The sequence below is a fragment of the Polyodon spathula genome, chromosome 12 (genome assembly GCF_017654505.1).
Source record: "Polyodon spathula isolate WHYD16114869_AA chromosome 12, ASM1765450v1, whole genome shotgun sequence".
Lineage (NCBI taxonomy): Eukaryota > Metazoa > Chordata > Actinopteri > Acipenseriformes > Polyodontidae > Polyodon > Polyodon spathula.
This window is the reverse complement of record NC_054545.1, coordinates 5637888-5662188: the sequence shown is the minus strand read 5'-3', so window position 1 is coordinate 5662188 and position 24301 is coordinate 5637888. Positions and strand designations below refer to the sequence as shown.

The 24301-nt window shown below is 37.3% G+C and overlaps 3 protein-coding genes across 6 annotated transcripts; 1 reads left to right on the top strand and 2 right to left on the bottom strand.

Annotated features, from left to right (window-relative positions):
- Positions 1-1074: 1074 nt before the first annotated feature.
- On the bottom strand, positions 1075-8004 carry LOC121324377 (transmembrane emp24 domain-containing protein 10-like). Its single transcript, XM_041266133.1, has 5 exons — positions 7776-8004; positions 5338-5458; positions 3890-3963; positions 2308-2434; positions 1075-1618 (listed from the first exon to the last, which is right to left on the bottom strand). Exons 1-5 carry the CDS (start codon positions 7950-7952, stop codon positions 1497-1499), a joined length of 621 nt encoding a protein of 206 aa, XP_041122067.1. The 5' UTR covers positions 7953-8004; the 3' UTR covers positions 1075-1496.
- A 6579-nt stretch (positions 8005-14583) lies between these two features.
- Positions 14584-17110, bottom strand: LOC121324393 (proto-oncogene c-Fos-like). 2 transcript variants are annotated; one of them, XM_041266181.1, is made up of 4 exons: positions 16852-17110; positions 15819-16061; positions 15386-15493; positions 14584-15271 (listed from the first exon to the last, which is right to left on the bottom strand). In XM_041266181.1, exons 1-4 carry the CDS (start codon positions 16888-16890, stop codon positions 14612-14614), a joined length of 1050 nt encoding a protein of 349 aa, XP_041122115.1. In that variant the 5' UTR covers positions 16891-17110; the 3' UTR covers positions 14584-14611. The 2 variants fall into 2 exon arrangements, with proteins under 2 accessions (XP_041122115.1, XP_041122113.1); XM_041266179.1 differs by having other exon boundaries at positions 16781-17108.
- A 1568-nt stretch (positions 17111-18678) lies between these two features.
- On the top strand, positions 18679-24146 carry LOC121324394 (proto-oncogene c-Fos-like). 3 transcript variants are annotated; one of them, XM_041266183.1, is made up of 6 exons: positions 18679-18813; positions 20173-20282; positions 21137-21528; positions 22104-22316; positions 22674-22781; positions 22928-24146. In XM_041266183.1, exons 3-6 carry the CDS (start codon positions 21394-21396, stop codon positions 23591-23593), a joined length of 1122 nt encoding a protein of 373 aa, XP_041122117.1. In that variant the 5' UTR covers positions 18679-18813; positions 20173-20282; positions 21137-21393; the 3' UTR covers positions 23594-24146. The 3 variants fall into 3 exon arrangements, with proteins under 3 accessions (XP_041122117.1, XP_041122116.1, XP_041122118.1); XM_041266182.1 differs by having other exon boundaries at positions 20173-20328; XM_041266184.1 differs by lacking the exons at positions 18679-18813; positions 20173-20282 and having other exon boundaries at positions 20983-21528.
- Positions 24147-24301: the final 155 nt, after the last annotated feature.

Below are 24301 nucleotides of genomic sequence, written 5' to 3'. Positions count from 1 at the left end.
ATGCTTCAACCTCTCAAACTGCTGAAACGATATGACATTGAAAGTGCAAGTATAGCATACAAGCTTAAACTAAGATGTGCTTTCTTTAACCAAGTATGGTACTCATGAGGTTTGCTATAGCATCTGCTTCTTTGAATGAGTCAGGCAAGATGTGCTGAATTGCTTTAACTCTAACCACTTTAAGAAATGGGGGTTCAGCCTGACATTATGCACAAAGGCCCATTCAGATGCTAACTTCAGCTCCAGACAGTGTGCTATTCTAGGATTCAAAGAAGGAATATAGTTAACACCATTTTTGGAATGAGATGGGAACATACATTACTTTATATATTTAAGCCACTTGTAAACATCATTTTTTTATTATTTAAAACAGCAGAAACAAACTTAAATTTCAGGTAATTACAGTGGAAACATTCATCACTGTTGTAGCCACAGGACCACTCATCACAACTGCAGGAAAATGTATTTGATTACAGAAAAAAAAAAAAAAAATTATACCTATTCTCCCAAACAAAAAAAAAAAAAAATCATGACCTTCTGAAAACTGAACACCACAACTCTGTAAATTTAAACAATTATATGCATATCACTATCCATCAGTTGCAGTAAAAGAAAAAAAAAAAGGGGGGGGCTGTAGTTTTTCATTTGCACAATTGTTGGACGCCACTCCAAGCAACCATAAGATGACCTTTATTGAACATCCTGACATTGAATATTTTTATGTACAGTCCTACTTTAAAAATAATTAAAAAAAAATTCTTCAAGTGCAAGGAAAACATGCTTTATAATAGGGTTATGAAGCTCATCTACTCTAGATTAGTGTATTACAATTAGTTCCGAGGCTGACATTTGTAACTAGTGTGTTGAGCCAAATTTTTATTTTGGACCCCATGAATACAGGTTAACTCTTGGGCTAAAAGTATATTTTTACCTGCATATGTGTTCCTCATAAATCCCTACCATGACTTAATTTTTTATTTTAAAACGGGGAAAAAAAGCAGAAACAGAAGCATCTATTTGGTGGAAAAAGACTTTGCATGAAGTAATAATTACATAAATAAATATGACAATCCATTTGACATGTTGACTAATCTTTTATTAATGGTTAAAAACTGTTCCGTGTCTCAAATCTGTCAACAGGCAATGCATTTGTCAAGTTAAAACACTTCAGTGACTTTGGGCAGAAAGGAAACTTAAATATTTTGATCACTAAATCTAGGAGAATTTTTTTAAACTTGGAACCAAAATTATTTACAAAACCATTTGTGTGTTATAAACAATTCTACCTTTGGAAATTGGTAGACAAGGTAATGAATAAAAAGAGCATTTCAGTGGTAAATTGAATCCTTGTCCGAATGACCACATTATACATGTGCTGTTCTAGATTCCCTTGAATTAACTTCCTGAAGTACAATACATCAAATTCACCAGCTGATCACTTGCTGGTGGCTAGCTCAGCCACGTGCTTGACTTTGCTCCAGCTGAAATCCATACATTTACTCGATGAGTTTCTTTGCCTTGAAGAAGCGGCGCAAATAGAAGACCTGCCACGTAGCCAGTCCAATCAGACAGCACATGGAGAAGATACTGAAATACAGCACACGGGTGTTTGTGGACTCTGGAAAAAACAATAAAATCAGTCAAGTTCCAAATCACCATGTCCTGATTGATAATGTGAATCACAGAAAGTATTACATTTGGGTTGCACAAAACTTTGTGTCTTGGATTGTTTTTGGTGGAAGGTGCTTGGAACCAGTTTTAAAGCAAACAATGTTATTGGTCTAGGGCAAGGTAATCCTCCAATTGAAGACAAACTAAATCACAGGTTTTCATAAGTTACACCGCTTTTCTTTTGCACGCACATGACACTCAGGAACCCCTTGATCCATCATGTGGGTTTTTTGTATCAACCACAAACACAAGGAAACACCTCCCCAGAATGTGATCCACTTGTGCTGGAATAACCTATTTACTGCCTAACATAACTTCAGTTTTTGATACATGGCACCAGTAGTTTGGAAATGTGTAGGGGCCTCTTTTGCAAAAGATCAACATTTAACATTAGGCAAATTGACTGAACCCTTCCTGTTAATGACGTACCAGGGACTATGTACAAAATAAACGTAATCTGCTTTAATATTACTGACAGGACACCTCTTTCTTTACGGTTTCAAAGTCTGTAATGTATGTCACTGGAATGTTAACTAAAATTTAGGAGAGAGAAAGTCCCCAGAATAAAATCTCCCCAAGCAGCATTCAAACCCATCTGAGGAAAAGCACCATCCAACCAAAGCTGGCGTTGCATACCATTTGTATCCCTCATCTCCTCTTCACGCTTCTTCATGTAGGCAAAGTCATTGACGATAGATTCGGAGAGATCTTCCAGCCGCCGCAACTCAACCTCCAGGGGCTTCAGCTTCTCCACCTTAGCAATCTGCGAGATACAAAAGGGATCTTAAAATCAAAACCCATGCACACAAACTGTCAACTGTTACAGGGGCCTTTGTCATTAAACTGCCATGCTATCTTTCTTCAAGTCCTCAAACAAGAAATAGCTTTACATGCAAAGCAGTCTCCTTCCACTAGATGTCAGTGTAGTAATGTAGCTGTAAATGAAAACTGGACACGTTGCAGCTGTTCACCGACACACTTAACATTAGTCTGGTATGCAGACAGCAACCTCCCGCACACACACAGGAGGGATCAGACAAAGACTTCCAAACCTGCCAGCAATTCAGAGCCAATTATAACCACAGTGTGTTAAATTACTTGGGCATGTCCCAGCCGAGGACAACAGCAAAAGGAAGAGGTCCCCTCTCCATCTACACAAGGTCTGTTTTAAAAACACCGTCTTCGACAGCCACATTCCTACTGTGACTGAACGCCCCAAGGCCTCCTTGCCCACACGCAGAAACTTGGATTTCCTGACTGGAGATTATACACATGGGAGATATCTTGAAGCACACTTCAGACCAGACCACAGGCAATGCCTTAAACATGCCTTAGGTTATGAGCAATCTTTCTGTACAATGTGTCTTGATGTGAATATTTTTTTCTGGTCAGCTTATCTCCAGCTTATAAGGATGACATTTAAAACAAAGCTAATTTAAAACTAAATAGTGTTGTATTTCCAACTCAAACTTAGGACACCCAAATAATTTAAAGGATTTTCATTTGGAAACAGGACCAGACCTGTCTTTTTAACCTTGCAGAATCAACAGTGCTTGTTTTGTAATATTATAACACTGATTTTACCTAAAACAGGAGTCTAATTAACTCTGCATTGCAGCATTGCTTTCAGACCACAAAGAAAACAAAAGATTATAATAGAAGCTGAATGTACCCAGAAGCTTACTACTGAAAACATGGTATAACTGTGGAAACTTAACACCCTATAATACTTAAATTGCCAACTTTCCTCATTTAAGTCTATACTAGATTTGATATAGGAAACTACTACACATTCAATCGCAATTGGAAAATAATGTCAATATATAAATTCAAAACCCAAGTTTCATATAGGTGAAAGGTGCAATCTTTATGTAACTTTGGGGGAGACTTGTAATTACCATCAGCTAAAATGCCATTCTGCTGCAGTGTTGCCCCATTTAGTTGTGCTTGTTAACACGACATCAATACAGATTGCATTTTCTAATTCTATCCAGGGGGACCACCTTTAACATGCAAAGATGACCAATACAGAAAGGAATATAGAGTGTTTGAAGTCTGTCTAATGATACACCAACTATGTGTCTGCTACGGATGTATAAAGCCAATAAAAAATACAAACCAGGCCTCAGTGAATAGATCAAAAGAAATAATTTAGACAGAGATATAGGCAGCTCTAATACCCTCTGGGTTCAGTGCTGGCCCCTTTCCCTCTACTTACCTCCTCATAATTCTTAGCCTCCACTCCATGCTTCATGTCTAAAATGACCAGCTGGTCTGGAACTCGGCCTGTTCCTGGAAGCAGAATGAAAAGATTTATTGTGAGGGAGTGTCACAAATACGGCTGTAGTGGGTGACATCAGACCAGAAACAGGAAATAAACGACAGAGAGAGGTGGAGTTTGGTGGACCTGAGCGAATGGTCTCGCTCAGCATTTAATAAATAAACAGAACAGAAAATAAAAAGGTTGTAACAAACACAAAAACACAAGACACAGCACATTCGCCAAAACAAAAGAGACAAACAAAACAGACTATACAGACAAACACGGTGAGCTGATTTAACGATTATTATTATTATTATTACTTCCGCCTCCAATCCCGTTCTCCACTCACCGAACACACAACCCAGAGTGGGTGAAAACATGCAGCTGTACTGAGACTCTATTAGCAATCAATCATTCAATTGGAGTCGCAGTACAAATGCGCGTGAATTAATAAAGTGCAATTCCCTGTGCTCACCTATTATTACTTTTTACTTGCATGTGAAGTACTGTGCAATCCTCGTGTCTAAATACAAATATACATTTTAAACACTCGTGTTACACAGACCCGTTTATATCCCGTGTACCAATGACTATACACCAACATTAACACACAACATATAACACAAAATACACACTGGGATGGGCACTTTGCCACAGGGAGCCAAACATTCCAGGAAATCACGACCAGCCCGCCCCCAAGCCTCCCGAATTCACCCCTACAGTCGACACCACCCACTCTCACAATTCCACCCTGGTCTATAAGCACTGTTCCAATGCGGAAGTAATCCACAGAAAACAAGACATACTCTAGCCCCCAAAGTGGCTATGAGAAGGATCTGTGCAAAAAACACACTTTTCACTAAAAATAAATAATACATTTTGAGAGAACGGAAAACCAAACCAATTTCTATTTTGTATTATTATTTAGTCATTTATACAAGGTGACTTAGAGGTGAACTATGCATCACAACTAATACAGAGTCACTTATAATAATAGGACCTCAGATGTTCTCCTATCCGTTAAAAGAAAAAAAATAGTGTGATTAACTGTGTATATTTTTGCTAGAATATAAATGAGCTGATTCAAACAGGGGTGTTTTTATACTAATTAAAATACAGTTAGGAAATTGGGTGGACAAATGCAAACAAAATGTTTGATTGACAAATACTGAATACAAGCTTCTGTTGGATCACATTTTGATGCAGTGGAAATCTAACACATTGTAACTTAAGTTGCCATGTAACTCAAGAATGTCCAAGTGAAGTTGAATTAGCGCAATTTCAGAAGAGAACTGGTAAGGAGTGACAGTAGAACAATTGCTTCATCACCAAAGAATATTGAACAACTAGGAAGGGCGTGTCGTTAAATAAACAGGAAATCACAAAAGGAGCATTGAACGCACCCATAGGGAATTTACTCTCAAAACAAACTTCAAACATGTCATAGTCCTCAGTGGTGAAGGCAAACTTCCCTTTCGAGGAATATTCTTTCGAATACAGGAGGTGGCCAGAAGAGTCAGTGATCTGAAAAAGAGAATCCCTGATAAAGCAAGGTTTCACAGTACACAGAATAGGGAGACAGTACACAGAGTAACATGGTGCTAAGCAGGTTTTAATGCAAGGGAACGCTCACTACAGCCAAACCTAGCCTTGAGGAATGTTAAACTGGACTTGTGTAAACCGACCAATGAACTATATTGTGCTGTAAACGCAAAATACCTGTGGGTCTGCCACTTTAAAGGGCAGATTTTATATTTAGTAATCATTTTGAACCCTGTTACAGATTTTGCTACATAGCCACACCTATTAGGCGAGACTTGGAAAGACTACTTACCCCTTTACCTAACAAGTTGAACAATACCTGTTTGTCAGCAATCACCCACGTCAGGCATAGCAGTTCCATCAATTCCTGGTTTTACTATGAATTGATTAAGACACACCTGGACTTGTTCGTATTCAAATCTGGAATGCGTTTAACTACTATGCAATAGGACTCTTATTTACATGCCTGCACTTAGAACACAGCAAAATATCTCCCACTTCATTGATGGCAAGATATAAAGGGATAATGTCATTTGGCCTTTTTCCCAGTGCTACTGTTGAAAGAAAACTATTATAATTTGAAGATTACAGGTTGTTAGTAGTTAGTTAATATAGTTTAAATGTATTTCAGGCGTCTGTTAGAATTTCCCCTAATGTTAAATCACTGTCAAATATTGCTGTCAAATACATTGGTCAGCTGTAGTGTTTATGCGCAGGGTGTGTTCAGTGTTTAAAAAGGCTGTTTTTTTCCCCCCATACGCAAATTAATGTTGTAGTAACAGCACTAAAGGAATCTATTTGCTTTTTTGATCCATTACAAAAATCACTCATGTTATACATGTAAACTTCTATGGTTTATATGTTGAGGAAATTAAACAGAGCTTAACATCCCACAAAGGATGATATCCATTTGTCTCTGTTACAAAAACAAGGTCCTTGCCTTTCTACCCACAATGTTGGTTTAAATCTTCAAAATTTCTGGGAAGAAGGTTATCACTGCTGGTCTTTACAACAGGGTTTGGCTCCATTTGACAAACTACAAAATACTTCGATATCCATATTAAGACTGACTAATGTACATCTCTGCAATTCAATTTTATTATTGGCAAGGAATGCATCCAAGCATTAATACAACCTGGTTTTGACTACCTACTCAACACATGATGTATTTAACAGCAGTTTGATAAGCTTGCTTTCACACACTGACCTTGCATTATTTAATTCTACAATCCCAATGTTGCGCTACAGCTTCCATTAATATAGCCAATGTTTGCCTACATTATAAAGTGAATGCAGACTAATTTACCAATACTATTTTCACTATGGGTTGAAATGTTAACTATTTTGCACTGAATATTTTTTTAAGCCAACAATAAAATCGTACCGACCAAGAATAAATGACATTCATTTAAAAAGGACAATGGAAAAATAAAAAACACCCCTTAAAAAGCACTGATATTTCTTCTGCAATGCTGAAATGCTAAATAGTGATCTTTTGAGTCACAGATCAACAATAAACTAAATCCAATGCACAGGGGGACAATAAGTGATTTTAGTTTATCACAATACATTAAAGTGAACTCTGGTGAAGCAGAATTCACTTGAATAATCAGTTTGAATTGGAAGCGCAGGCAAAGACATACATACAGTAACACGTCAGCCAACAGATTTGGTTCTCTGGTACATTTGGGATAACAACTATACAACTAATACTTTACACAAAAAAAAAAATCTAGAATGAGTGAAAAATATGTGAATAAATAAAACTGATACAAAACACCTAACTGACCCCAATTAAACTGAAAAGCAATGAAAAAAGACAACAGTATAGCTTCACATATGGGAATAGTTTAGAATGACGTGTACGTTAACACAGTGGCAAATGTACACAGCACATTAAAATATCGTCATCAGTTACAGGTTTGTGATCAAACGCATTGTTAGGCTGGTGTTTTGTGAAAATACAGATCATACGTATTATTATCGTGTACTCTGGTTATAAAACAGCACCTATCAAGCAGGGAAAAGGTGGCACAGCCTTTGAAAGAACACCCAGGCGTTTCCTTTTTACGTGTTATTACTTGTGTGTTGTGTTCTTAGGTTAACTTTTAACGCAGCTTACCCTCGTAATGTTTTTTTTTTTTTTTTTTTTTTATTATTATTTTTTTATTACACATTACTACTTGCCTAACTTTTTTTTTTTTTTTTTTTTTTTTTTTTTACATTTTTCCCAAAGACCTACTCCCTAGGCCTCGATCCTCGATGTTTCCTAAACTACGCCCCCCCTGGCTCGACTCACCTTCAAATTTGTTTTGGTGTTGGGCTGCTCGCTGACTTCATACTCTCCAGTCACCAGCACGTCTTTATGGATCTCTTCCCGCAGGCATTTTCGAGAATTCACGGGCAGGTAGAAAGAAATTGAAAAAGCCGACCCAAACAGGGCCGGGAGAAAGAGCACCGCACACAACCGGGACATGGCTACCGAAAGCCGGATACAAGAGCCAGGGCCGAGTTAATGCAGCGTAATGCTACATCAAAGCGTTTCTTTTGAAAAGTCTAAAGAAAGGAAACAGCGTCTCTTCAGACAGGGAGGCTAAATGACACTTCGTTAATCTGCATCAAGTAGCATTTGTGTTTCGTTTAGTTAAACTAATCATTTTAGATGTTTAAAAAAAATAAATAAATACAGCAAGATTATTCCAGATTCCACATTTTCTGTAAATAATGACACCGTTCCATAATGTTAAGCAAATGATTATAAATATTTTATTAATTTTTTTTCCAGGCAGGACAATTTCTTTTGGTTTGTCCTTTTCCACTGTTTCACCAATCCATCCGCGACTGCGGTTATTGTAAATGTAGTTTCAACGCATGTTAATAAACATAACCGATCACAAGCCTGAAATCACAGGTCTGTATTACTGGGAAAAAAACAAAATGCATGACATACAAATGGACAGACCTTGACCAACTACTGTATCACAAGAAATGTATGTGCAAGGCTTAGTGGAACTGAGGCGACCAGTTCCTAGAGTTCTTCTTTATAAATGTGTAGGGAATGTTTTATTATAACAAAAAAGACTAGTGATTTAAAAAATTGTACAGGTTAAAAAAAAAAGAAAAGGCAGACGACCCTACTGTGACAAATTAAGGGATTACCCTGATACTGCAGCCTCAGCTAGCTGTCTTGTTGCCAGGGATACAGACCTCCAAAGAAGGTAGAAGCAAAATGTATGAAAGCCATTTCAAGTAGCGTGCCTGATTAACCCATTGGATACCAGGACTGGAATCCCTGACACATATACAAGGATATTCACTGACTTATTCGCATTGATGTGTGTCCCTAATAGAAAATACCTCTGCTCACGGGTGATTAAAACAACATATCTTAAACACAGTCTGGGGTGCACTTGATTCCTAAAGTGAAGCTATTTCTTCGCCTGAAGTCTAGCATAATATATTTTGTTAGGTAAAGGCTGCTTGCTTCTTCCCCATAGTCTCTCCACAGACGTAGATTGACGTCACCGTTGAAATATTGCTGCTGTTAGATGCTGATGCTAAAAAAAGCTACAGGCACCTGCTATTTCTGACGTTATTCCATCCCTCTTGGGTTGTCAGGCTGTATTAATAGAAAGTGTTTTTTCATGCTGCATGGTTTCACAGCAAGGGGCTATTGTGAATGGCAGAACAGCAGTGTGTGTGTGTGTGTGTGTGTGTGTGTGTGTGTGTGTGAGTGTGTGTGTGGATGCTATTGCACTGTACAGTTAGATACGTTATATATTACAGGGAGTGTCACTGATAACCGATACAATTATTTGTTTTGCTATATAGTATATAAAGGGAAAAGGTTTTCTTCCAGTCTAGACTACAGACAAAATCAGTTTCTTATTTGAGACTTTGACGACTTTTAAGTTGTGCGTGCCATGCTTGAATGAATTGCGGTCATAAATACTGATAAGAGCGTGCTTCACTAGCTGGTCATTGGGTATCAGTGTTGGGGAGGGTCTACCATTATTGCATCACCCATTTAGTGAACAGATGCTTGGCACGCCACCCAGTTCAACGCACATAAATTACACATTTCCTGTGTAAATGCACACCTTGCACTGTTTAAACAGTTGCTCTGCTTTTAATTCGAGGGAAAACTACTGCATGAGCAAACACTGGAAGGCTATTGTGTCATCAGCGAGGAAAGGCAGTGAAAGCAGAGCGATCCTGTTCTTGCAAGTACTGACTACCTCCCTAATAACGTCATAAGAAGTGACGTTCAGAGAACTGTTTCTGATAGGTCTTTTGCACAATTTGATAATGGTGGGCTTTCAAATGGATAAGTGAATGTCTAAAACATTCACTGTTGAGCCCTGAGTCCTGATCACTGCGATGCCTCTAAGACCCACTTAAAATGGGCTATTCTTGGCATTTGGGGAAGTGAAAATGCATGTTTGTCGTACCTACTACCAGAATCAGTACCCTTTGTACTTCTATAACTGTTCCCCCTTTTACTGTGCTATCTTTTTGTTCTTGGTTGGCAGTTTAGTAGGATCAGGATTGGGTTATAATGAGTTGGTTTTATATCATTACAATGTAAATAGCTCACAGATATTCTAATGCTTTACAGTTTCCTTTATTTTATTTAGAAGGTAGTTAGGATGTTCCACTTTAACGCCTAAAAGAAGTTAGGTTTGCAGAACAGTGATAACCATACTTAACTGAACAGAGAGGGGAGCGTTGTGGGTAAATACATCCAGGTGTAGTGTTCTTTTTGCAAACAATGTAACAATTTGAGAGGATACAGGTGTACACTGTTATCATGGGTACAAAGAGCATGTAATTCTTCCCATATCATGAAACGACAAGCTGTGTTGCCCTTTCAAAATAACAGCGGTATGATAAGGTGTTACTGCATTAGTGTCATATTCCTATCAGCCTTTAGGAAAGTAATGCTCTGAAACCAAAGACAGACACCGTGTCACCTAGCTTGTTTAATTGTTCAGCCTTTCTAGCTTAGAACCAGCTGAAACCAGTTTCACAACATGGGCTGCATACGGTGTTTAGAGTTGCGCTTTTTTTCACTGCCTGCCTTTGGATTATTTTCCAACAGCATCATATTTTACACATTTTTTAAATGTTCGGCTATGTGTTTGTTTTAGACTCATTACAGATTTTAAAATAGTAATATATGGGATTTGTAAACAAACTCTGCTTCCTGACGCAATGTTGGCATTGTGCAGAACACAGTATCGTTATTAAATGAATATGTCATTTTTAATTCACTATAACATAGACAAAGCAGTTATTTTGCTCTGTCAACTCTTCCATATTTCTTTCAGCAGTGAGATTGCTTAAAGCACCATTATAAAAAGCAAAGCTCCTATGCCAATGTCATATTTTATTTCATGCCTTTACATTTTTGTGATATTTGTAATTCTTAAATTAAATACTCTGTTTTAACCCTCAATTACAGTTGCTAAATTTAGAACCCCCGGTCTGCTAAATAACACTGAAAATATAATCTGTTGATCCACACAGATCTTCTATGGTGAAGACAGTCCCCTACATATGACCACACCTGTACAGGATGTGTCTTTAAGGTGGAAATTAGTCATAATGACCATGTTTGACCCCTGTTGGTAGATTTCTACACATAATGTTTGTTTATAAATTACTATAAAACAAAAGACCAATTCCGCCTAAACTGAATTGTCTCCATTTAAATGTGTTTTTTTTTTTTTTTTTTGGTTTTGTTTTTTTTAACATAATCAGTAGGCTTTACATACCCTGATTAGCCCTAATCTTGGCCCATCTGACCTAAGGTAACATTAGGTAGTTTAAGACAAGAGCTAATCAGTCTATATGAAACAACATTTATTTAATCTGCCCTGCATATTGTATATAGAAAAAATATCTTAATGTTATTCTTTATGTAATATGAATTAGAAATAGCATAATCCAAGTTAAAAACAACATTTGAAGCTTCCGAAACATATATAATACAATATGATTTAAAAGCTTCTGAAAATATCCAATCTAGTTAATTAGTATTCTTCTGGTGTTTGTGTTTAAGGTGCACAACAAACTGTTTTTTTTTTTTTTTTCTGTAAATTCCATAAATATCTATGATGACGACTTTAGGTTTGTGTGAGATGACCAAGGCTGTGGATTGGCACACACCCTGCTTGTGAAATCAAGCAAGCAGGAACTGTAGCGGACACAGCCAAAAGCACTGACTTACATAACTAGACCCAGACTGGAGGAACCCTTTAATATACTATTTTTATATCAAATGTACTAATATTCCAAGGTGTTTATTTAATGACTAAATAAAAACCATGGAAGAACTATCAACCCCTGCAACCTTAAATACTATTTCTTAAGATAACCTCAATGCAAAACAGCAAAATAATCAACATAAGACAAACCCAGCTAAACAAAAAAAAAACAAAAACAAGGTCGTTTGTCCAGTTGGAGTGCACTGGTGGACAAAACATGCCTCTTTAAAGTATTAAAACAATAAAATAAATAAATACATAAACATGGAAAGTGAAATCCCATAATGAAAGACTCATTGCTTGCTGTTGTTCAAACCGTTATGTCAAGATAGCAAGATTCACTGAAGTATTCCTCTGGCGTTTTGGATATCTTGAGGTTGAAATTGCTCAAATCCAATCATCTTGATATATAAAGAAGAAAGTTTGTCTGTCTGTTCCTTTGTGCATTCGGACCCCGCAGGAACCAGTTCAGCCAAACTTTGCATGGACTCCTCTCTCATCCAGGGGAAAGTCAAGGGCTGTGTTTGGATCCAAAATTGTGACCCCATTGCTGGATCACTACAGCAGCCGTGTACCTCAAATTAAAGAAACCGACAAAACCAATAAAAAAAAAAAAAATTAAAATTAAAAAGAACACTTTTTTTGCATTGAAACAGGTATCTTACAGGAAACCATAAGGCTACCATTCCCCAATTTGTCATGCCTGAAATATTGAAATATTGAATTTCCCAAGGCAACGCTGGGTACTTCAGCTAGTGTGTTATAAGCAGGGATGCAGTGCTGCTGTCCTATGCATTCATTGGCACAAATGTTTGTGAATATGGAAAAGTGAATGAAATGGGAAACAAGCCTTTGAGGTTTCTGTTTGGCAAATACTTTTTTTCAAAAGTGGTAACTACCACTACCTAGACTAGCAAAGACAAAATAACACATGAATCCAATTTCACACTGCTCAATAAAAATGATTAAATACAAGTTATTTAAATTAAAACTAAAATATGATTCCTCTGGGGAATATTTAATACTTTCATCCATGGTTTCAACTTATTTGCTCTCTACTTGCTTCATCAAAAACGTATTATTGGGTTCTACTGCACTTTTAAGCACACGACCCTGGCACAGCTAGGGTTACCATAGGCGGGAAGGGCAGTTTCAGCGTTTTTAACTCACACCGCAATGCATTCTGGTAAGTGTAGTCCTGCTTCTCCTAAAGAAAAGAAGCAAGTGAAAGGTACACGACGAGACAGGTAAAACATACCAGAATGCATTGTGATGTGAGTTGAAAATCTTGAGCTGCCGCAGTGACAGTTTGGGGCGTGTGATAATGAACCCCAGGGACAGCAAAGCAATTTACACCGAGGCCGGTCCCTTCATTTTAAAAATTGTTTTAAGAAAATATAAACACGTGTTTTGATATCTATGATGCATACGTATTAAAATGTATCAAATGTTCTGTACACTTGAACTTGTATTTTCCTAGTTTCTCCTTGTAAGAGCCACACATTAAACGGCATGCATTGCATAAGTGTATTCTGACCCGTTCACTGATTCCGACCTGCATTAGCCAGCACCCTCATTACATGGGACTTTTCCTTTCAATTCATTTCATCGGTAGTTTTCCAGTCGTCTCCAGCAACGCCACTCGACTCGTTGGCAGAGCTCTCGTTCTTACATAGCAACGGCCGAAAACAACCATTTATCACCATAGAAACGGCGCACATTTCCAGGTCACGTCACAAAAACCGTACAGTGCGCGCCTTGACGTTTTAGGGTTCCAGAAATTTCCACTTCGAGCAGCAGTCAAAAAACATGTCCATATTTGGACACGGAAATGAAACGTCATAGCGCCAGCGTAGCAAGGTTATACGTTTATCAAAAAAAGGTAGTACGCATTGACGTCATGTGTGACGTTCCTGAAAACCATAGAAACGGAACAGTAACTAGTGTGTTGGTACCCGCGGGGTCCTAAGAGCAGTTGAGTATTATTAGAAGTTCGTCTTTTTAACGACTGAGTGTTGCAAGCGTACATTTAATTTGGGGTCTCCCTCTTTGTACTGCATGTGTGTAAGTACAGGTTAGTCACTGAACATGTAAACTATTAAATGCATAGCAAACACGGGAACGCCATTTCTCTTTGTATGTATTTATTTCACCGTATCATAGCAATGCCGATGTATTTATTTATTGATTTATGTTTTTTTTTTTTCTTAATAGACCAGCATTTATTTGAAGGTTCCATGGTTTTTGTATTAACATAAATTTTTATATTCATATTAAGGTATTGATTTGTGAGAAACATTGGTGTATTTTGACAAAGTGTTATTTTTGAATAAAGTATGAATCTAAGTCTGTGCAACTGTTCCTTAATGTCATACATCTATTTATGAGATTACATGTCAATGTTAATATTTGGATACCTGATGGATTAAAATTTTAAGTATATATTATATATATATATATATATATATATATTATATACTATATATATAATATATAGATATATATATATAATATATATTATTAACACTCACTGGTGGCATTAAGGTGTTGTTCTTTAAGTTAGCTGCACAAATAATACAGCTTTGAAATATCTAGCACTAATAAATTGAATATAAATTATAGTAAATGTTTTAGTTCAAGTAACATGGTTCAACATACTCTATAAAACAGCATTCACAGAATTTTTGCAGTATTTATTAAAATAAAACCACATGCATTTTGCTACATATTTGGAAGAGGTGAATACTATTATATACTTTATATATTATAAGACTTTTTTTCCATGCCATAGCCCAAGGAACTGTACATCCTTGATTGTAATAAATATTGTGATCTGGAAGTTCAGTATTTAACTCTTTCAAGTCCTTTACAAGGTTAGCAGTGTTGGAGAGCTCAGAGAGTCTGAGGACTGGCCATTGCTGCTACTGCCTCTCCTGTGTGCCTCCACACAATTAGGGGTGGATTCAGCTTCTGGGTAGGTGAACACAAAGGAAGACGTATATGTGGAACAAGATGGGGTGCAGGTCACAACTGGGGTGCACAGAGGCTCCAGGTCAGATGCTACAGATGTGTAGAGAGGTTCCCAGTCTGCTGCATAGAAGGAACTGGATAAATCCATCTCTGGAACAGATCTGGCCGTTTCCATGGGTGTCTTTTTCAATGATGCAAACAGATCAAACGGCTCTTCTTTTAAGACCAAGGAACTGTCTAAATCTGACATCTTCACTGTGGAAGAGGAAGCTGTTGAAACAGAGCTGGTGAACAAGCTGGAGGAAGAGGTAGCCACATGCTCATTAGAGGTGAAGGACCCAGAAATTGTGTTTTGGATCTGAGAACTGGGAGCACTGCAAATACTGCTCAGCTGTAGAGAAACACTAGACTCAGAGAAGAAGGTGTCCAAATCTTCAGGGATTTTGCAGGCAGGTTTGTGGGCTGCCAGAATGAACTCCAGTTTTTCTTTTTCTTTCATGAGGCTGGCAATTTCAGTCTGCAAAGCGGACTTGTCATCCTCCAAGCTATCAGTTTCCTGTTGACAAAGGGAAAGGTCATGAGTGAGCTGCTACTGCAACGAACATGTTAACAAATCGACTGCATGCACATTTCTTGTATTAAAAGGGATCCAGAAATAATGAATACTTACAGCTTGCAGGGTATCAGTGAGTTCCCTCCGTCTGTTGCGGCATTTTGCTGCTGCCATTTTATTCCTCTCCCTACGGACCATCCTTTTCTCCTCTTCCTCAGGGGAAAGCTATACAAATACAAAGAGATAAAGAGTTTAGTGGAATTCTATTAGGGTTTGCCCAGCATCACTATACCAATCATCAATATCCCTTTATGGGGAGTGAATGCAGGTCTCACTCTGTCTCTCTGCAGTGATGCTATTAATAGAAAACTGTTGCAGACTCTCCATCACCTGAATTTAAAATAGGAGGTTGTCATGCTTCATTATAACGCTGTTTTGTGTGTGTGTGTGTGTGTGTGTTCTCTATGTTATTGGAATTATTTTGGAAATAAATGTATACGTCCTGGATGTTATTGTATTCTGACTACTGGGGAAAAAAATATATATGTACCTGTTCAATTTTCCCTTTTCTGCCAGTGCTGTGTCCCCGGCTTCCTGAAGATCTGACAGTCCCTGCTCTGGAGTACTGTCTGCTTGAACCTGGAACTCCATAAGGGTGTGCTCTGTTGTGTGATGGAGCCACTGAGGAGGTGAGGGTCGTAGGCTGGACCATCCACTGCAGATCTGGGCTAGTGGAGATCGCAGTGACAGTTGGGATGAATGAGGCGCTTGAAACAGACATGTCGGAGAAGTCCTATGAAAAGCAAAAAAGAAAGCTTGTTTTTAAATGACCGTCTTAGCACTTTGAAACATATTTCATGAACTGTTCTTTTACATCAATTTGCATTTTGTTGTGTTACCAGGTATTTAGTAATATATAGTCAAGCATTATGTATATGTGATATTCTCTCCCTGTGCTATTATTACTGTATTCGATTTATAAATAACAGTATGATGTCAGTCATGACGTAAGACTGTTCCAAATGAAAAGCACTTTCTCTGTGAACCGCTGCACACAACCCTGCAGCCGACTCTCTGTGATCTTATTCGGTGACGCGGTACAAACATGTTGTCTACTCTAGAAGACTCAAACTACTACCTTGTTCACAGAAACGATCCATTATGTAAAATATATTTGTTTTATATGATCCACAATATCTAAATAAATAAATAAGAATAACAGCACGAACTTTCAATTTGTAAATGTACGATACCGATATTATTAAACACTTAAAAACAGAATCATTTTGTATGCCTCATGCTAAAGAATATGACACAAATGCTACACCGGTATCGTTTCTTTAAACAACAATGACATCAGATTTTCAGAAGTTGAATCTATAAGAAGTCTCAACAACAAATGCCTTATGCAGTACAGCACAAAATACGAGTATGGATAATAATAATAATAATAATAATAATAATAATAATAATAATAATAATAATAATAATAATAATAAGTGCATGTCTCACCTGCATTTTATTTGCAGGAGATCCTATGCTGGAATATGAATCAGGAGGTGAATAATACGGAAGGTTGTTACCGGCCGGAGAGGCGCTACTGCAGCGGGATGAAGAATCATATTCTGCGCCGAAGCCCTGGTACATCATGGCAGCTGGACACCGAAAGAAAACTCGATTCAAAACTGATGGAAAATCGATGACTGAAAAATTCAGCTGTCAAAGTTCTTCTCGTAATGATTTCGGTCTTTGTAATCACTCCAACGCTGTCTTATTTATTTATTTCTCTCTCTCTCTCTCTGTTCCCTTTGGTAGCTCACGCTCTTGTGTCGGCTTTGACAGTGCAACACCCTTTTTATACTGTGGTTCTGTCAGAAATTTATGAATGAACATTAGACGTCAAAAATGGGGGGGGGGAGTGGCAACTTGAATAGTTAGGAAAATTTAAAAAGAGAAGAAAATTCGAACAAAATATTAGTACATGTATTACATAGCAATGTTGTATAATGTAATAATATAGGTCTTTATACAGTAACGCGTTTAATATATATTTTAAATAAGTATATATTTTTTGTGAACCCCTCAAGGAATGGACCATTCTAGAAAGGGAAACCCGACAATGACGCAAATGTCCTAATATGGATTCATCCTGTGAAGGGCTTCCAAGGCTGCTATACCACACACAAACATTAAGGAGGAACAGCACTTGAAAAAAAGGAGGTACTAGATCAACAACAGTTAGCAGATTCTTGGCGTATTTTTTATTTATTTTATTTGTGAACCGCAAACAAAAATACAGTAAGAAAAAATATATATGTTTCTAATTCAGACACACACATGAATGTACAGCACAAACAATATTAAACCCTGGGCTCCATTCACAAAGGTTAAAAAAAAAAAGGAGTTTTTTTTTTAAGCTTTTTTTTTTTTTTTTTCAAATGCTGTTTATGAAACCAATGCAGTTTGACATTGGTAAACTCATCTACTTGAATTTAGTATTTAATAAATCGTTGGGGAGCACAGGAGTAGACTGAAAAATATATACAACACAGGAATTGTAAAGGAAAAGAAATATGTAAATAAAATAATTGCTTAACAACATTACCATATGATCTTCTAATAGCTGATTACAGAACAGCTTTGCTGGTGGCACAAAACAGCTCATAGAATTAAGATCAAACAAAGTGTAACTACGTTGTAGCAACATGCCTAAGAAATGCACCGAAAGTCAGCATTCCTTTCCCAGTAAGAGAGGGGGTTTGGAAGAAACTCGATTCCTTGTTCTGTACCTACTGGTGTGTCCCTGATCGCACCAATGTGAACGTGAATGCTTGTGTGTTTGTTCACACCAATAGAGGATCTCCCCATAGGGAACACCCATTCATAACATTATTCCACACATCCCTGATCCTACACTCCTACATTTAAACTGGTCCTCGTTGAACCCATTTGGTTAAATAAATAAGTTTTACCCTATGAATTTGTATACCATTATTAACTGGTTATCTCATGGATCGTTGGCATGTTTAAAGACATCTTTATTATTTTTGGATAACAATATACTCCTTGAATTTATAAAATAGAGTAGCTATTGCTGAAAAAAATAAATACATACGACATAACGCTATTTTGCAACATTTAGTTATAGTGAGATTGATTTATCATTTAATCCCTAATAAGTTTGTATTACTCAAGTTAGTTTCCTTATTCGGTGTATTTTTTTTTTTTCATATTATTTTGATGACACGAAAAATATTGCCGTTTCAGCAGTTCCCATGGGCCGTGTTTGTTTTCAGTTTAAGTTCGTATTGCTTGTCTTTGTTTCTGCTGCAAAACAGTAAGTCGTCATAGAAACGCCCCACCCCTTCCGTGTCAGTTACGTTACAGTAACTGTGGAGGCGAGGATAGTAAACAGGCAAGGACTGGCCTACTTTTACTTTTCTTTTTAAAGTATCTGTTCTGTTGACAGCGTATAATGCGAGACAGTCAATACACACATTAACGAAGGATTATATTTCACATACAACTTGTATTCACTCCTGCAGGTAAATAAAAAGCGTTAGAGTAATTGAATGTGGTGTTTGTACGTCTATATAAACAGTAAACTTGTTGCGCGATTAGTTTCTCGATTTAGTTCCGGGAAAACAACATCACAAACGAACTGCAATAATAATAGACGATCATAAACAGCTGGAGGTGCTACCTATTAAAATGACATGCTACTGTACTGATGGAAACATGTCTATACATTTACGTACCGTATCTTACAGGCATAAGGCTACTTTCCCTTGTGGAATGATAATGAATAAAACGTATATTTTTAAATTAAAACATATACTCGTGTTGTTTGTATGTATCTGCCCGTTTTGTAAGATCGATAACACACCGGCCTCTTGCCTCACAACGCAGCCAAGGGTGTCCCGATATTCATAACTATCGTACACCCTCTCATGCGGTATTGCTTACTTGTAGAACCTTAACAAAGTAAAGAATGAAGAGAAAACATAAAGGAACAGGTATTTACACAATTGGATTACCCAATGTTACCGTAACATTGCCCCAAGATTAGTGCTAATCGTGGTCAGTGAAACCAGCCAATAGTTGTATGGTATAAAGACCATCACTGATGGTATGGGTATGGGTTGTGGGTTTAGATTTATACACTCATGAATGTTAAAGACATATTTGACAATATGACTGCATGTATGTTATGTTATTCATTAAGATGAGGCGCTTATTTATATCTCTGCTGTTTTATATTTATTCAAGAGCTGTTGATCTTGTTTTGACATCGTAACGATGGATCCAAATAAACTGCAGTGTGTTGTATAATTTGCTTGAATTGCATCGCTATTATGTGTCATTTGTACTAAATAATACAAGATCATACTCCCAGGGACCCTTGTTGAAGCTTTCCAGTTAAGTCCAGCCCATCTGAACAGGATATGCCAAGTATGGGTAATAGCGTCACAGTCCCGCCCTCCTTATGGCTGGCGAGTAACACGTGATGTAGCTGAATTCTTTGCGGTATCAACTGAACAGCTTAATCAAGAAAGCCATTATCTCACGCGTGAGATGAGATAATCAAACAGATTGAAGGAAAGGCAGGAACAATCCGGTTATTCTCAGCCAGAGTCCAAATTACCGTAACTGGCCTCACAATTCTATTTTGGAGAAAATGACAAGCGCCAGTCCTGTATTATATGCACTGTGCACACCATAGTTCCCCTCAAACAATAAACACAAGCAAACAAAATCTGCATTTCTTAAATTAATTACTTAGGTTCCTCATGTATAAACACAGCCTATACTTTGTCTTGTCATTAGATGACGTGTGTCCAACAGGTATTGCATACTCACAGGCAGCATAGGAGCGGGTTACCAAACTTTCTTATTTTATGCAGGTACAAGGATATAACAGGAGGAGAACATCTACACCTTCCAATGCAATAAAAACAAAATGTTAATTTTTCAAGAACTACCTTCTCTTTTGGGTCCAATTACGCCTTTTCCAGTAAGTGTACTGCTAATTAATTGTGGAACCCAACTTTCTAAATAAGGTAATGTGTTTTCATACATCTCATGATAAGACTGGGCATAGATAAGCACACATCTAAAATCTAAGTATTTATGTGCCGAGCGAACAAACACAAGCTGTACGGTAGCACTTCTTGACATACCCTTTGTTCCCTTTTCATAGGGATCAAACTCTATGTCAGGTTTTTCTACAGCGCTTGTTTGATGAGTTTGTTGTCTGCGGGTTTCTAGTATGGGTTAATTATCAGTCTATATATATATATATATATATATATATATATATATATATATATATATATATATATATATATATATATATATATATATATATACACTGGGAATATTGGTGTCAGCACGCCTGGTTTCAGCTGGATATTATACCACAGTCCTTATACTACAGTTGCTTTACATACCTTTAATCTAGCAATAAATGAACGCGCCCCAGTTCCCAACACCTGTTGGTCGTCAGCACACCAGCAGGTACTGTGTTTCCAAACAGGAAAGGATTTTAACACACATTCCCAAATGTCCCTTTACTGTATAGAATCTGGCTGCATTAAACATGGCGATCACGATTTTTTTTATAATTCACTTTTTTTTAATTGCTCCTGAATCATACAGTATGTGCATGGATACATATAGTCTACATACAGTATTATAAAACACCCACACGTGACCATATCTGTACATTACAATACAGGCACCTGGGGGAGTCATCAGATTTTGTCAGATTTTTACATCTAGGTTTGATATTAAAATGTATATATACAGATTTATTGTACGATCCTTAATTCAATGCGTGAATTATTGACGTGTTGTCGTCTGTTTCAGAACGCTGGGTGTTATTTCACATTTCTAAAGCCTCTCCCCTCCTCACAAGTGGTATGCCCTAATCGCTGCACAGATTTCATTCATAAAAATCTCAGTATAAAAGGAGTCGCAAGCAGACTATCCAGCAGTGTAAGGGAGATTGTAAACCTGGAAAGAGGTAGTTACACGCGGCGCAGAGAAGACACAGCAGCTCAAAAACTGACTTTTTGCTTCCAGTTTCGGAACAGATTTTTTTTTTCACCCAGTTTTGTTCAGAAATGTTTCAGAACTTTACCGAGTGCGATTCTTCACGATGCAGCACCGCATCACCTGGCGGAGACAGCCTACCGTACTATCAACATTCTCCGTCTGATTCTGTCAGCAGCATGGTCTCGCCCATGAATACCCATCAGGTAAGAAATACTACCTGTGCAATAGATCATATACATGTTATTGGCCGTAAGTGTCTGCATTTTAAATAATTTACAACCTATTTTTTTTTTTAACATTAGGTTATAAATATAGCGCATTATTAGTTTCGCATTTGCAAATACGTTGTACTGATCTTATGGACGTACTACAAAATACATTTAGGCTATTGTGTATTATTGAATTGAATCAATCCAAATGAAGGAATATGAAGTTCTATTAGATTATCTCATTAAGATGCTATACAAATCAAAACGATACCTGGCGAATTATTTTTGTATCTAGGCAGGCACTGCAGATTGAACAGAGGTTCACTGAGAAAAAAGATTTCATTCGGGAGACTCCTGGGCAGTGTTTTGCGTCAGCAGAAACACGGACGTCAGAGCCATTTATAAACCTTCATTTTAAGGGGGGGCAGAATAATATGATCAATAAACATTATTTATTATGATGCAAAACAGATTTACACATTAGGGGGAACTATGTGTTACACCAAAGGTTGTTTTTTTGTTTGTTTGTTTGTTTTTTTCTAGTATAACGAATGCTTTTGTTTTTGCAGGATTTTTGCACGGATATTGGTATCTCCAGTTCTCCGTTTGTTCCCACTGCTAGTACAATTTCAACCAGTCAAAACGTGCAGTGGATGGTCCAGCCTACCCTCATCACCTCCACTCCCCCTGTTCAGAGCAGAGCACACCCCTATAAGGTCCCAAGTTCCAAAATTGCTGGAGCCAGAGGGCAAAGCATTGGAAGAAGGGGGAAAATCGAACAGGTAATTATTTTGATCCAGGATGTCTAGTAATCTTCTGCAGAAAATCTAGTTTCTAAATATTATATTCAAGTAAAAAAAAAAAAAAAAAAAAAAAGGTATTGCTGCCAGAGCAGCAATTCATAGAGCGCACTATAGAGACCAGTATTGGCTGTGCGCCTAGCTGAGCTACCCACTTTAAATTCAGGTCATGAAGAGTCTGCAACAATAGACTATTAATAGCATAACTGCAGAGAGAAACTGGGAGAGATCTGGCGCTCTCTTTAGAGATTGAGAGGGATTTAAAAAAAAAAAAAAAAGAAAGCGAACTAGAATTCAGAATTGTTATATTGTTTATTTATTTATTTATTTATATAATAGCTTTCTCCGGAGGACGAAGAGAAAAAAAGGATCAGGAGGGAGAGGAATAAAATGGCTGCAGCAAAATGCCGCAACAGAAGGAAAGAACTCACTGATACCCTGCAAGCTGTAAGTATATGAATATTATTTCTAAATGTTTATCTATCTATCTATCTATCTATCTATCTATCTAGATAGATAATTGTGGAACATATTAGCTGCCTATTTTTGGTGCTCAACAGTCAATTCATTTTCATTTCTCTTTTTGTTTGCAGGAAACTGATAATCTGGAAGATGACAAGGCTGCCCTGCAAACTGAAATTGCCAACCTTCTAAAAGAGAAGGAAAAGCTGGAGTTAATCCTGGCTGCTCATCAGCCTGCCTGCAAGATGACAGAAGATATAGATGCTCTCTTCCATGAGCCTGCAGGCTTCCCTCAGATGGCCACTGCAGATGAAGATTCCAAAGTCCAAAGCAGCACTCTAAGTGATTCTACTCTCCAAGACCTGGAGATGTCAATCTTTTCAACAACACCCATTTCAGGGAATTCAAACCTCTTGCTTTGCTCCAGTGCTGAAGTAAGTGTTTCAGATCTAGAGCCTTCCTTGGATTTAAAAGAGGAACCCCTAGATGAGCTTCTTCCGACCACAGAGACAAGCACCGTGGAGACCGCCAGATCGGTTCCAGACTTAGACTTGTCTAGTTCCTTTGGAGTTGCAGACTGGGAAACCCTCTACAAATCAGTGTCCAATGATCTGGAGCCCCTCAGCACCCCAACTGTAACTTCCACCCCCATGTGCACCACATATTTGTCTGCCTTTGCATTTACCTATCCAGATTTAGATTCTTTCCCTGACTGCGGAGAGAATCCTAAAGGAGGGATCAACAAGACTGACCCTGCATTAAATATTCTCAATTCTCCAACTTTGTTGGCTTTATAATGGCCCTTACTTGGGACAGTCAAAGACTAGATCTTCAACTCTTGGCAATGATCCATGCCTTTGGTCAAGGGGTTATATTAAAAAATATATATTTACAGAGTAAAACGGTATTTACTACTTCCAGAAATGTTGCTAAAAGCATGGAAATCCTACTCATGAACGGAAAACCATTATGATCTGGTATTAACAGCATGCTGAGCAGTGCCATATAAGTTAATGAATTGTCAATATCCATTTTCTGGTGCTAGATCTTTTTAATGTAATTGTGCAGCTGTTGAAACAATAAGTACTGTATTGTGTTTTAATAGCAATAGTCTGTTAGTGTATATCACAAATGAATATGGTGTTTAAATATACATGTCCTGTACTGGCATACCTCAACATTCATTGTAATGTAAATGATCTGTGATTGACATCATTGTTTGAAAGTGGTTTAAATGTATAGATTTACAGAGTTTTCCATGAAAACATGTCCTCTATTATTTATCCAGATGTATTTTAAGATATAGTTTATTTTTCTACTTTTAGAGTGTTGACCTGTTTGTGAAGTTTTAACAAAGAAAACATAAATAAGCATTGATTGCTTATTGCAATGATGGTCAATATATATATATATATATATATATATATATATATATATATATATATATATATATATATTATAGATTTGTGTATAAACATTATTATTTATGCATTTCTTTTTACAAC